The sequence below is a fragment of the Phoxinus phoxinus genome (assembly GCF_949152265.1).
Source record: "Phoxinus phoxinus genome assembly, chromosome: 12".
NCBI classification, from domain to species: domain Eukaryota; kingdom Metazoa; phylum Chordata; class Actinopteri; order Cypriniformes; family Leuciscidae; genus Phoxinus; species Phoxinus phoxinus.
In genome coordinates, this window is record NC_136887.1 from 14271901 (window position 1) to 14285071 (window position 13171).

General features: G+C 40.6%; 2 protein-coding genes across 24 annotated transcripts in view; both read left to right on the plus strand.

The window, feature by feature from the left end:
• LOC307008116 (ATP-binding cassette sub-family C member 5) overlaps positions 1-4166 on the plus strand; it is a 35748-nt gene extending 31582 nt beyond the window's left edge. For both annotated transcript variants that reach the window (XM_079630716.1, XM_079630717.1), the window contains 2 exons: positions 2237-2401; positions 2858-4166. In XM_079630716.1, the coding sequence (XP_079486842.1) occupies positions 2237-2401; positions 2858-2959 (267 nt within the window). In that variant the 3' untranslated portion in view covers positions 2960-4166. The remainder of the gene's footprint in view (positions 1-2236; positions 2402-2857) is intronic.
• A 356-nt stretch (positions 4167-4522) lies between these two features.
• med12 (mediator complex subunit 12) overlaps positions 4523-13171 on the plus strand; it is a 31345-nt gene continuing 22696 nt past the window's right edge. For 15 of the 22 annotated variants that reach the window (XR_013799848.1, XR_013799849.1, XR_013799850.1 and 12 more), the window contains exons 1-16: positions 4566-4759; positions 5789-5893; positions 5995-6186; positions 6368-6527; positions 6689-6864; positions 9341-9451; positions 9595-9867; positions 9960-10106; positions 10181-10280; positions 10368-10504; positions 10744-10875; positions 10981-11107; positions 11229-11458; positions 11552-11611; positions 12358-12534; positions 12700-12844. Coding sequence is in view for 16 of the 22 variants with exons in the window: in XM_079631407.1 (XP_079487533.1) it covers positions 4658-4759; positions 5789-5893; positions 5995-6186; positions 6368-6527; positions 6689-6864; positions 9341-9451; positions 9595-9867; positions 9960-10106; positions 10181-10280; positions 10368-10504; positions 10744-10875; positions 10981-11107; positions 11229-11458; positions 11552-11611; positions 12358-12534; positions 12700-12844 (2374 nt within the window). In the remaining 6 variants the exon portion in view is untranslated. Of the gene's footprint in view, positions 4760-5788; positions 5894-5994; positions 6187-6367; positions 6528-6688; positions 6865-9340; positions 9452-9594; positions 9868-9959; positions 10107-10180; positions 10281-10367; positions 10505-10743; positions 10876-10980; positions 11108-11228; positions 11459-11551; positions 11612-12357; positions 12535-12699; positions 12845-13171 lie in introns of all 22 variants that reach the window. The other 7 variants (XM_079631416.1, XM_079631422.1, XM_079631408.1 and 4 more) reach the window with 3 other exon arrangements.

The following is a 13171-nucleotide window of genomic DNA, read 5'->3' on the forward strand; positions in this document are numbered from 1 at the left end:
CACACAAGCAGTTCGCTCACAGTTTAATAATCCTCTTCTGGGAAAAAAATTATACCAGTGGTTCTTCAAAATAAATAAACAAAAATATATTTTTTAATCAAAATTTCTTCTAAATAAAATATCGAAAGTCATTGTGAAGCTCTCTTTGAATTGAGATCTCTTAGTGACCCCTGTTTGAGAACCACTGATTTAGACTTTACAGTTTAAATAATAAACACATTTTTATTGAATTATTTGTGTATGTTCTTGAACAAAAATGAAAGACTATTGGTCAATCAATATGTCCTGTCCCAGCTTATTGTTCCAATAAGACATATGGAAAGAAAACTGTACACTGATGAGCCAGAACATTATGACCACCTGCCTAATATGCTGTTGGTCCTCTGTGTGGCATGGACTCTACCAGACACCTGAAGGTGTCCCATCAAACTTGTTGGTCCAGCACATCCCAGGGATGCTCAATTGGATTGAGATCTGGGGAATTTGGATCTTCATGGTCCTCAAACCATTCCTGAACAAAGTGTGGCAGGGTGCATTATCCTGCCGAAAGAGGCCACTTCCACCAGGGAACACCGTTGTCCTGAAGGGGTGTACCTGGTCTGCAACAATGTTTAGGTATGCTGCACATGTCAAATTGACATCCACATGATTGGCCAGACCTAGGGTCGCCCAGCAGAACATTGCACAGAGCATCACACTCCCTCCACCAGCTTGTCAGTGTCCCACAGTGTATCCCGGTGCCATCACTTCCCCAGGTAAACGGCACACACGTACATGGCCGTACATGAAGAATAAAAAACGGGACTCATTGGATCAGGTGACCCTCTTCCACTGCACCAAGGTCCAGTTCAGACGCTCATTGTAAGAGTTTTCTACGGTGGAAAGGGGTCATCATAAGCACCCTGACTCGTCTGCCGCTACGCAGACCCCATGTTAAGACACATTACTCCCATATCCATCATTATAATTTTGTGACTTGTGCCACAGTAGACCTTCTGTTGGCTCGGACCAGACGGGATAGCCTCCGTTGCCTTTGTGCATCGATGAGCCTTGTAGGCCCTACACCCCCGGTTTTTGGTTTGTCCCTCCTCGGACCGATGTTGGTCAATTCTCACCACTGCTGACCAGGATCAACCCACAAGCCTTGCCGTTTCAGAGATACTCTGACCCAGTCACCTTGCCATGACAGTTTGGCCCTTGTCAAAGTTGATCAGATCTTTATTCCTGGCCATTTCTCCTGCATCCAACACGAGAAGTGATAGTTTGCTTTCCTTCTAATCTACCCAAACCTTAAAGGCCCACTGAAGAGCCTTGAAACGCACAGCATTATTCAATGAGTTGACGTAATTTCCACTTAAACAGGAAGACAGAAAGAGACATATCGAGTAGCCCCTCCGCCTTTTTAAATAGTCAATAGCGATTTGTTTGTATATCACAGCTTGGAAAAGCTGCAGTTGACCGCTTATGACAGTCTAATCGATTTCCCCTTTAAATTGAATATGAAACTGTTACTAAAGCAAAACAGTGAACACAATTATGTTGAGGGTGTTTTTATGTTGGTGAATGGCACCGGTGTTATCTCTTCTACTCGTCAGTGCTGTTTCTAATGCTTAGTCTGTCTAACCGTCTTTCCTCCTAACTCCTCCATCACTTTAAAATATAGCATTCTGTGTAGAATTCAGATGGGTCCGATTCGTTGGTGATCTGCGCCGACTCTGTGCTTCTCGTGTCTCTGGACCGAAGCAGACTGTGTGTGAGCTGTGGCGGTTCAGTGACACCAACGTGAAACCAGACTTCATATTTACACTGTCTGAATTATCCTCCCCTAAATTCATGCAGTTAGCTAACATCATGTATTAATTTAAGGCAGAAACAATGAGCTCATTAAAGTAATTATTACAAGTTGTGAACAATGATTACAATATATAGAAAATCTAGCAGTGGTGCATGTTGATTCAGAGTTGGCATCATCTGAAGTCCTGTCAGGAGTTGGCGCCGTCTCTTCACAGGTGTTGGATCATCTGAAGTCTTCATTAGAGGCTGGATATAAGTGGAGCTGGCGTAGATGATAATGATATTCGCTTCACGAGAGACTGGTCATAGTGTTTTGGCTCATCAGTGTATGACCATTTCACGGGGTGTGGAAATTAAAAAGAAATGAGAAATGATTGTCCATTGAAAAGATTTTTGATTGTAACATTGATGATCACAAACTTGTGCTGTATGTGTATTTCAGATCCTACTCTTAGATGAGGCAACAGCTGCTATCGACACAGAGACAGACCGCCTCATACAGGACACTATCCGCAGCTCTTTCAGCGGCTGCACCACTCTAGTGATTGCCCATCGCCTCAACACTGTGCTGAACTGTAACAGGATCATGGTCTTGGACCAGGGGCAGGTGGGTCTCCACTTTCATCTGCTGTTGTTTTAATGATAATCATACAGTGAACCCAAAGGGACAGCGTTAGTAGAACATGTTCATAATTAATATTATAACCAGCGCCAAAGGTTCAGCTTTCAGTCTCAAATTAGATAAATGTGTTAACTCTTAAAAAAGCAGAATGGTGTTAAACTTTTAATTTGATATATATATATATATATATATATATATATATATATATATATATATATATATATATATATATATACACACAATGTATATCTACAGAGAGCTGTTAAAAACATTAACATGCAATGAAAGTGTTAATGTCTGATGGATTCTCATTACATGTAGAATAACTGACTCAGAACAGTTAAGTTAGTTTTAAGAAAAGCTTAATGTGTCATTTGTCAAAAAACTGCCTAGATTATGACACAGTTATGTTCATGTAACATCTTATCATCTTTGAAATAGATTTTGGAGTTTGACACCCCTTCAAACTTGCTGGCCAATGAAAACTCATGTTTCCATGCCATGATGGTGGCAGCAGAAGAAACGCTCACCTGTAAGAACTAAGCAGGCGTTGAACACACAACGAAACGAGAGGCCCTCCAACCTGCTGCTGAGAAGATTTACACCAGATGCAGAGCAAACATCCTTCAAGCTGCTGAAACTCAAAATTTCCGTTCGTTTGTTATACTTTAAAATTATGATAATGTTGTTGTTCGCACACTTGAGAGCTTTTGGGTTCATACGGTATACGATGTCATGAAGGCTTTCCAATGGAAACATTTATGTTGATGGCACTTTATTTGTGTTGATGTGTGAATAATCCTGCCTGCCAGAGAGGCGTCCTGACTCGTGCAGTCAGTCCAAACAAGTGTTGATCGAGTGCATTTCTCATACTGGACTAGATCTTCTGCCTGTGTTTGGTAGAAGTAAATTTAGCACACTGATAAATGTAATTTACTTACTTGCTATAATTCATGTTGGGCTCTGTAAAGTATGCAAGATATGTATTGACCATAAGGTATTATTGAATTGCCTTATATGTATCTGACGTTTCCATGCATATGAATCCAACCAAAGATGACATCAAAGCAGTCACAAATATCAATCATTCCAGAGATCAGCACCAAAAAAGAGAAATGTGTTTTATTTTCATTATTCTTATTTTGTCACTCATACTGTGTAAGTTATGTGCCTCTGCTGTTATATATTTGATGGATATCTGTCAAAAGCATTGTGCAATTAGTGTTTTAGATAGGAAAATGTGCAATGTGATTTCTTATAATAATTCATCAAGACAGTGCTATTTTAATTTGTATTCTAAGTGCATATTTCTGTGTTATCTGACATCATTTTCTCATCAAAAATCCTAAAAAAGAATCCCTTAGATTTTTGAGGAGTGCCTGTACTTCTTCATATCAAGACTTCACTGCATGATCTCTTCAGGAATGAATGACAGTTGTTTGTATTTTCCAAGCTGAATTGCACAGGTACCTGAATTATGCAGGAATTGGGTCTATAGGCCTTTGGGAGTCTATTTTTTTATTATTATTTTTTAAATAAACGTATGCCACACCGTGCAGTATCTGTTTAGATATTAATTTTGGAAATATCAAGATATATACAAATCAGTTCACAAGCTTAGATATGTTAATCATTAAGAGTTGCCTTGTTCTTTAAGATCCAGAGATTATACTTTTGTGGTTGTTGAACACTTGATTTATGATTGTTATAAAAATGTTTTATTGAATAAAAAGTATATTTATACATTGAACTGCTTTGTGTAATACCTTTGTCAGAGTTGAAAGATAAAGATTATTTTTACATTTTCATGTAATTTTGTTCCTGTATGCCTTTAAACGCCATTTTGTTCAAAATATGACACTTTATATAAAGACAAACGTAATATAAACATTGTATAGGGAATTTTTTTTATATTTCATGGTTCTCACTTTGGACTTTTATCATCCTAAGCAGTGTTGGCCTAATATACAGTAGCCTATGCATTTTCATTTGCATATAGTCACTCATCTAATAAAAAACACGAAAGAAAATAACCACAACGACGCTGCAGGAGCTCTAGATCGAACAAATAAAGTCCTTATAATCAAAGAAGCTCCATTATTTTGTACTGAAGGGACTTTTATGTTGTCTTGTATTTTCCCATCAATCCCGTCGGAGCGGAAGCATCGGTGAAGCTGCGGAGCTCTAGCCGCAGTAGCAGCGCTCAGGATCGGCCACACACCGGGCTGACATGCCGCGGGGATGATGGCTGCCTTCGGCATTCTGAGCTACGAACACAGGCCTCTTAAACGGCCCAGACTCGGTCCCCCGGACGTCTATCCACAGGACCCGAAGCAAAAGGAGGTTAGGCCACGTTCCCTCTTCCTCTCTAGCCACATTTAACGTTTAAATAGTGAATTAAAGAGTGTTTTTTCAGGGCTGTTAAGACGAGGCCCTGCCGTCAGCTAACGACCAATAACAATGAACCGAACGGATCGACTAGCTGAACAGAAAAACATAATGTACTGACTCAAATAATTTCGGTCTTCATCTTTAGTTGTTGTTGCAGATGGCTAGAGAGACAAAAGGTATATTTTATTAGAGAAACGCCGCTTTAAAAATGACGTAAGGATCTATATTTATCGAGCTTTTTGTTTAAAGCCACTTTCATCGTCGCAGTGCCATTTAAAAAGCGCGTCAAATGAAATGCACGACTGTTTATAATCATTATCGTGTGTTTTTATAATAATTAAATAAGTATTTGCAATCAACAAAGCTTTATTTAGGATGTAAACAATCCCAATAGCCTGTTAGTACTGTCGGGTTGTTTATGTTTGTTGACAACTGCTCGTGGATTGAAGTGTTTGTCATGGATGCGTTTTAAAACATAGCGAGCTGTCTAGATAGGCAACATTTGTGGGCATCATTGCCTCGTTCAGAATTTTGTATATTAATGATCTATGCATGCAAAAACGATGTACGTGCCTGATGCCTAAAAATGGTTTCCAGGTAACGTTAGACACAGCCATTATATCACAAACGCATTAAGACTGTTGTCAAGAAGATAGAAGCAAAATAATTTATATATATATATATAAGTTATATGTATATATATATAATGTGTGTGTGTGTGTGTGTGTGTGTGTGTGTGTGTGTGTGTGTGTGTGTGTGTGTGTGTGTGTGTGTGGATTGCATCACAAGTCTTATTTTTCAGCATTGCTTGTGCCTGCAGATTTTTCAGTCTGATTTCCGTTTGTCGTCCTGATGAATTTTGAGCTCTCATAAGGATGGAGGACTGATTAACTCTGATTAACTGGCGCTTGATTAACTCTCCTGCACACTGTAATGAGATATGCATGTAGTAACTGAAACTATCACTCTCTCGTTGATTAGGATGAGTTGACGGCATTGAACGTCAAGCAAGGATTTAACAACCAGCCGGCTGTTTCAGGCGATGAGCATGGCAGCGCTAAAAATGTCAATTTCAACCCTTCAAAGGTAAGATTATCAATTCATTACGAGGCCATTTGCATGGATTTTATTACAGTCTCATCCTCATTCATTTACACTGGGGATTCCTGTTTCCTTCTGCTTTTCAGATCAGCTCAAACTTCAGCAGCATCATCGCAGAGAAGTTACGCTGCAACACATTTCCAGACACTGGGAAGAGGAAGCCGCAGGTCAATCAGAAGGACAATTTCTGGCTCGTCACAGCCAGGTCACAGAGCTCCATTAATAATTGGTTCACGGACTTGGCCGGGACCAAACCGCTAACTCAGCTTGCCAAAAAGGTTCGCTTTTGCCTTGTTCCTTTTTGTGAACTCTGAACAGATCACTTGTTGTATTTCCTTAATATGTTAATAGCGCGCAAACCTCTGAGCATTAGGCTACAGTATTTCACAGTAGGAGGTCAAATGCTCTTTTATGTTGGGGTTTGCATTAGTCTAATTGCTGTGTGTGTGTGCGCGCTAGGTTCCTATCTTCAGCAAGAAAGAGGAAGTGTTTGGCTACCTTGCCAAATACTCTGTGCCGGTGATGCGATCTGCTTGGATGATTAAAATGACATGTGCGTATCACGCTGCCATAACTGAAACCAAGGTGAAGAAGAGGCATGTCATTGACCCCTGCATAGGTTAGTAAAATGTGCATCATTCTATATGCTCGCATAAGAATTTGTCTGCATCAAACATGCAGCATGTCCTTTTTTAATTCTCGAAAGATGTCCTCTGTTGTTGTGCTGTGTAATTGGGCTTTGTGCTGCAATGCCTCACTGGTTTTATCTGGCTTCTGTAGAATGGACTCAGATAATTACTAAATACCTGTGGGAGCAGCTGCAGAAGGTGGCAGAGTTTTACAGACAGTCTCCCAGCCAGGGCTGCGGGTCTCCTCTGCCCGCTCCTCCTGCAGAGGTCGAAACTGCAATGAAACAGTGGGAGTACAACGAGAAACTGGCCATGTTCATGTTCCAGGTGGGTGGGCCCATATTTACTTGAAGTCTGCATGAAACGAACGTCATTTGAGTGCAACTGCTTCTCGAGCAAGAACAAATGTAGGGTGGGGCTTGATTTTGTCCATAGGGAATTGATTGGTTGCTTGTGGTTTGCTATTGGTCAGTTTCATGTGAGTGACAGGTTGTCCTGTCCTCGCACCAGTAAACGCGTCATCAGAAAAGAAAGGAGATGTCTCTGCAAGTGGGAGGGGACACATGATTTAAAAAAAATGAGGATGTGTATGGATAAATAATTTATAATAAATACTGCAATCTCCCAGAGCTACACGATTATTCGTTAAACGATCTTATTCCTAAATGACAACAATTAGCCTGTGTCTATTAAACTTTTGAGAAAATCTCAGCGTAACATTCAAACTGTGAATTGGCGCTGCTGCTGAGCCAGAGAGAGCAGTTGTCATGTTTAGGTATGAAACCGCTTCACGAACAGTCTCGTGAACAACACCGTATGGTTGTGTAAGTTACATATATTCAAATTATCACAAAAGTACATGGGATAAAAGTTTATATTTCGGATATAAACACTGATGTCTATGATAGCAATCAAAATAGAGAAAATCACCTTTTGAAAGTAACTTGACACTTCAAATAAAGATTGTATTTACGTTGTTACACCAGTAAATGGCGTTGACATTGAATCATTCATTTAAGAGATTTGCTCAAACACTGAATCATCCAGTAAAGAAAAGCCCAAATGGCACACTTCATATGCACTTTCGGTCTTGTGGACTTACCATGGCTGCCGTGTGCGCGCGTCTGTTAAGTCTATGGGACTTTTTAGGGTGTAGTGTGTCCCATTTGTCATTTTAGGTTTCAGAAGGGTGCTCGTGAGTGCCCCCTTTGCAGTCGATATGCGCACTTTTGCCGAGGCTGCACCGATGCGAGCTCTGCATCAGACTTCTTCCTGACAGTCAAAGCGGCGTTACGACACGAAAGTACGGACTCGTAGGAAGACTGCGAGTGCTTAGGGTGCCATTTGGGACAGGGCCAAACAAGCGAAGTATTTATGAGAGTCATTGAATCATTCATTCAAACCATTTATTTTTATTTTTTATTATTCACTCAAATTAATCAATTTTTAATGTTTAAGTTATGACTGCAGCGATTCACATTTTGTCAGAACCTCTGGAAAGTTGCATGTTATTTCGTTTAGTTTGTCTGTTTAGAATCGTGGGACAATCGTGAACTCTATTTGAAAAAAATAATACAAATTGTGATTCTCAATTTATCCAGAATTGTGCCAGCTCTATAATATCCCATAAAAAAAAAAACAAGAATTGTCAATTTTGATTTCATGGTGACTTTAAAGATGCTGTGGGTTGCTATCTCATGTAGTACAGGGGCTGTCAGATCTGAAGTCATTGTGTTAGGTCTGGGGGTCATGGTGTTATATACTGTTCAAAGGTACAAATGTCTCACTGTCCTGTTATTAAGTGAGTCCAACAAAGAATTTAGAGTTATGTCCCACAAAGATGACGTTATAAAAAAGAAAGTTCACCTAAAGTTCTGCAAAAGCTGAAAATGTGACTCATCCGGTCAGAAGGTGAAGTCATAACTCTAACATATAATAATAATAATGGGAGTTTTGTGAATCATTCACCTGTTATGAATAATCTTAGAATTACATCCTTAGTTCCAACTAAAATGAAATGAGATGAAGTCACAAATTATTTGTACCGGTAAATACAAATATATGTATTGCATATGTATTGGTAAATCTGATGCGTGTCATTTATGTGCTCATCATGGCTCAATTATAGTCATATCTTATTTTAGTTTATTAAGTTTGGATGGGAGAAAGAATTGAACACGCCTCGCCATTAATATATACACTACCATTCACAAGTTTGGGCTCAGTAAGATTTTAAAAGTTTTTATCCACCTACATCCAGGCTACATCACTTTGGTCAAAAACAGTAATATCGTTTTAAATTTAGTTTTCTATTTTGAATATATTTAAAATGTAATTTATTCCAAGCTGAGTTTTCAGCATCATAACTCCAGTCTTCAGTGTCACATGATCCTTCAGAAATCATTCTAATATGCTGATTTGCTGTTCAAGAAAAAATTCTTATTATTCTCAATGTTGGAAACAGTTAATATTTTTGTGGAAATCATGATGCTTTTTTTCAGGATACTTTGATGAATAGAAAGAACAGCATTTAATGGAAATAGAAACCTTTTCTGACATTATAAAAGTATGTTCTGAATAAAATTATTAATTTATTTTAAAAAGACCCTAAACTTTGAATGTTAGTGTATATATGATATGTGCTGATTGTTTTCGAATAGAGCAAAATTATGAGATGTAAAATGACTTATATTTATATATATTATATATTGCGTTATATTGTTCATACTACCATTTATAATTAATTTGGCAATTTTTGTTTTTGTGGATGATGGGATTATTTCTTGTGCGCATGTGTACGTAGGATGGCATGTTAGACAGACATGAGTTTCTCACCTGGGTGCTGGAGTGCTTTGAGAAGATCAGGCCTGGAGAAGACGAGCTTCTGCGATTGCTGCTGCCGCTCCTGTTACAGGTCAGCTTAACACAATTTACCAGATTCCAATCAATTCCACAGAATTCTGCAGATGTTTCTCCTGGAATCAAGGCAAAGACCCAGTCTGTCTTGACAGTCGTTTTCTGAACGGAGTGTGATTATTTTGTTATTATTTCATTCAGTATTCTGGGGAGTTTGTGCAGTCAGCCTATTTATCTAGACGGCTGGCGTATTTCTGCACACGCCGGCTCAATTTGCTGCTGAGCGATGGCAGTCTCGGCCCGGGCCCAGGCGGGCACCCGGCCCACAGCATTTCAGCACAGCAAGGGAACGCTCTGCCTCCCACCCCCACCTCCCAGCCCTCAGGGGGCAACCAGCCCCAGACCCCCTTCACAGACTTCTACATCTGCCCCCAGCACAGGCCCGTGGTGTTTGGACTCAGCTGCATGCTGCAGGTACTGTCTTCAAGTGTCATTCCAGCTGCATTCCTCTGATTCCTGTCTTCCTGTTTATTGATGTCAGTTTCGTTCTGTTTGTCCCTGTGTAGAGTATCGTGTTGTGTTGCCCCAGCGCTCTGGTCTGGCACTACTCACTGACAGATAGCCGTAATAAGACCGGCTCCCCGTTAGACCTCTTGCCAATCGCCCCGTCTAACCTGCCCATGCCGGGGGGCACCAGCACCTTTAACCAGCAGGTTTGATTTTACATCATCTGATCCTCTGGCACTTCATCTAGTGAGTTTGTCTAAAGGAATGTGATGTTTTTCAGGTTCGAGCCAAGGTTCGGGAGATTGAAGAGCAGGTGAAAGAGAGAGGACAGGCTGTGGAGTTCCGCTGGTCGTTCGACAAGTGTCAGGAAACCACCGCAGGTGGGCATGAATAAGCTGTTCAGTATCTCAGTATGGACAGGACTTATTTTATTTTGGTACAGCCTGTTAAATGTATAATCCTGATAGGTTTCACTATTAGCCGGGTTCTGCACACATTGGAGGTTTTGGATAACCACAGCTTTGAGAAGTCTGACTTTAGCAATTCCCTGGACTCGCTGTATAACCGGATCTTTGGCTCGGGTCAGAGCAAAGATGGACATGAGGTAAAGACAACTGAGTTTTCATTAGTTTTTATGTGGTCCCACTGAACAAGCTACACTACAGGTCAAATATTGGGGTCAGTATTTTTATTTTTTTGAGAGAAATTAATACTTTTGAGGATGCATTAAATTGATCAGAAGTGACACCAAATAAATTTGTAACGTTACAAAAGATTTCTGTTTCAATTAAATGCTGATCTTTTGAACTGCCTTAACGTCGTGTAATGTGCTGGTAACTGTAGATGAGTCCAGACGACGATGCGGTGGTGACCCTGCTGTGTGAGTGGGCTGTTTCCTGTAAAAGGTCAGGGCCGCACAGAGCCATGGTGGTGGCCAAACTCCTGGAGAAGAGACAGACGGAGATTGAGGCAGAGGTGCTGTTGGGAACCAAAAACACTAAACATTATTTTACATTATGAAAAATAGCTTAATGTCCAACTGCACAGTTCACATTTGACAGTTTCTGTGTGTTTTTTTAGAGGTGTGGAGAGTCAGAGGTCGTAGATGAGAAAGGCTCTGTGTCATCAGGGTCTCTGTCTACTGCCACACTGCCTGTCTTCCAGGACGTCCTACTGCAGTTCCTGGACACTCAGGCCCCTGTGCTCAGTGAGTCAATATAGCAGTGTCCATTGGGATGTTTTTTTTTTTTTTACTTGGTTCCATTTCTGGCTTTAGGGATGGATTATACTTTTAAATGAACTTAATCTTTGTCTCTGTGTCTGTGAAGCTGAGCCCGGGAACGAGAGCGAGCGAGTGGAGTTCTCTAATCTTGTGCTGCTCTTCTGCGAGCTCATCCGTCATGACGTCTTCTCACACAACATCTACATGTGCACCCTCATCTCCCGGGGTGACCTGGCCTCCGATTCCCATCTGCCCCGCCCACGTTCCCCCAGCGACGAGCCCTCCGACGAATCAGAGCGCAAAGAGCAGGATGCAGGAAGCAGCGTTAAAATCGAGGCAAGTAGCTTTTTTGTTTTGCAGTCACAGTGTCATAGAATTGGTTTTAGAATTTAGTCTTACTATAATGCTTTAATTTGTTTTTGTTTTTAGGATACTGGTATGTCAGAGTCGATGGAGATGGATCACAACTCAAGCGCTAACTTTGATGAGGTTGGAGAGTGTTTCACAATACATGTCTATTTTGTTATAGTGATGGTACCTGATGTTTGCTAACCAAGGTCAATTATTAAATGCATCATTGAGCACGTTTACATGCACACCAGTATGCTGATAACTCACAAAAGTCAGCTTGTTGAAATAACCTGTAGTCCGGGTTTGCAAGTAAACCACATTCACAAGACTTGGTTAATACATCAGGTAATTTCCCGGCAGTGATGTCAAATCCTAATAATTTGAGTATCTGACTCTGAGTATTTCATTTATGTAGATGTTATATAAAGCATTAAAAACAGAAGAAGGGTATTGCAACATGTCAACGTGAAACTTACAGCTAATATATTATCCTCTCATGCAGTTACAGATGCAGCATTTTGACTGTACCACTTCTTTGGCACGAGATGAGAGCACTTTTATTATTCGTTTGAGTCAAGAAAGAGTCTGAGTTTCCGATATATTTCCATTCACAGTAAGGACACGTTCCTGTCACATATATAACACATGCGGACTTCAGTAAGCCGACAGAGAGCAGGTTAATGCATTTACATGCTGGGTGAAATCAGCGCAAGGGCCACAAATCTGGCTGTGACGATTGGGTTATGCTTAAGCCATTTCCGACCTTACTCCGATAAAGAAAAAAGCGAGTTAACGCATTTACATGATCATGTGCGTGGTCCGTTTATTAAGCTTAATCGGGTTAAGAACGTGCATGTAAACGCACTCACTGTCTGAACCTTCAGCAGATGTTCTCTCCTCCAATGCACTGTGAGTCGAAGGGAAGCCCTTCCCCGGAGAAACCTGCTCAAGAGCAGGAGAGCAAAAACACTGCCAAGGATAAGGGCATGGACCCGGCCTTCCCCCTGGTTTACGAGCAGCCTCGCCACATACAGTACGCCACCCACTTCCCCATTCCTCAGGTGAGCACACTGAGGATTTGTTTGTCAATTTTAGTTTGATCAAATAATTGCCTTGGCGTGTATAAAAGACTTCTTTCAAAAACATTAAAAATTTTTACCAACCCAAACTTTTGAACTGTACTCCACATGACTACTATTCAAACTAAATTGATTGTTGTTGTTCAGGAGGAGAACGCAAGTCATGAGTGTAACCAGCGTCTGGTGGTTCTCTATGGAGTAGGCAAGCAGCGAGATGAAGCTCGCCACGCCATCAAGAAGATCACCAAAGACATCCTGAAGGTTCTCAACCGCAAGAGTACAGCAGAGACGGGTGCGGCAACTCAAACCACACGTTTAGTTATTAACGGATTTTGTTAAGTAACTATAAGAGGGGCTGTTTACACCACACCGTTTTCAACTAAAAACGTACAACTTTTTATGCGTTTTGGATGTTCATGTACACGACAAAGGCATTTTGGGTGCCTGAAAACGAGATTCAAAGTGCATGTTTTTGAAAACGTTCTCCGTCTAAACTACAAAAAAAACGCAAATCTCTGAAGGTGATTGCTGTGGTATGTAGCACAAATTATTTGTCCCAATCGATCTTTACTGTGATTATGTATTTTAGCTTCACCTATTAGCTCTGGAGTGACAGATT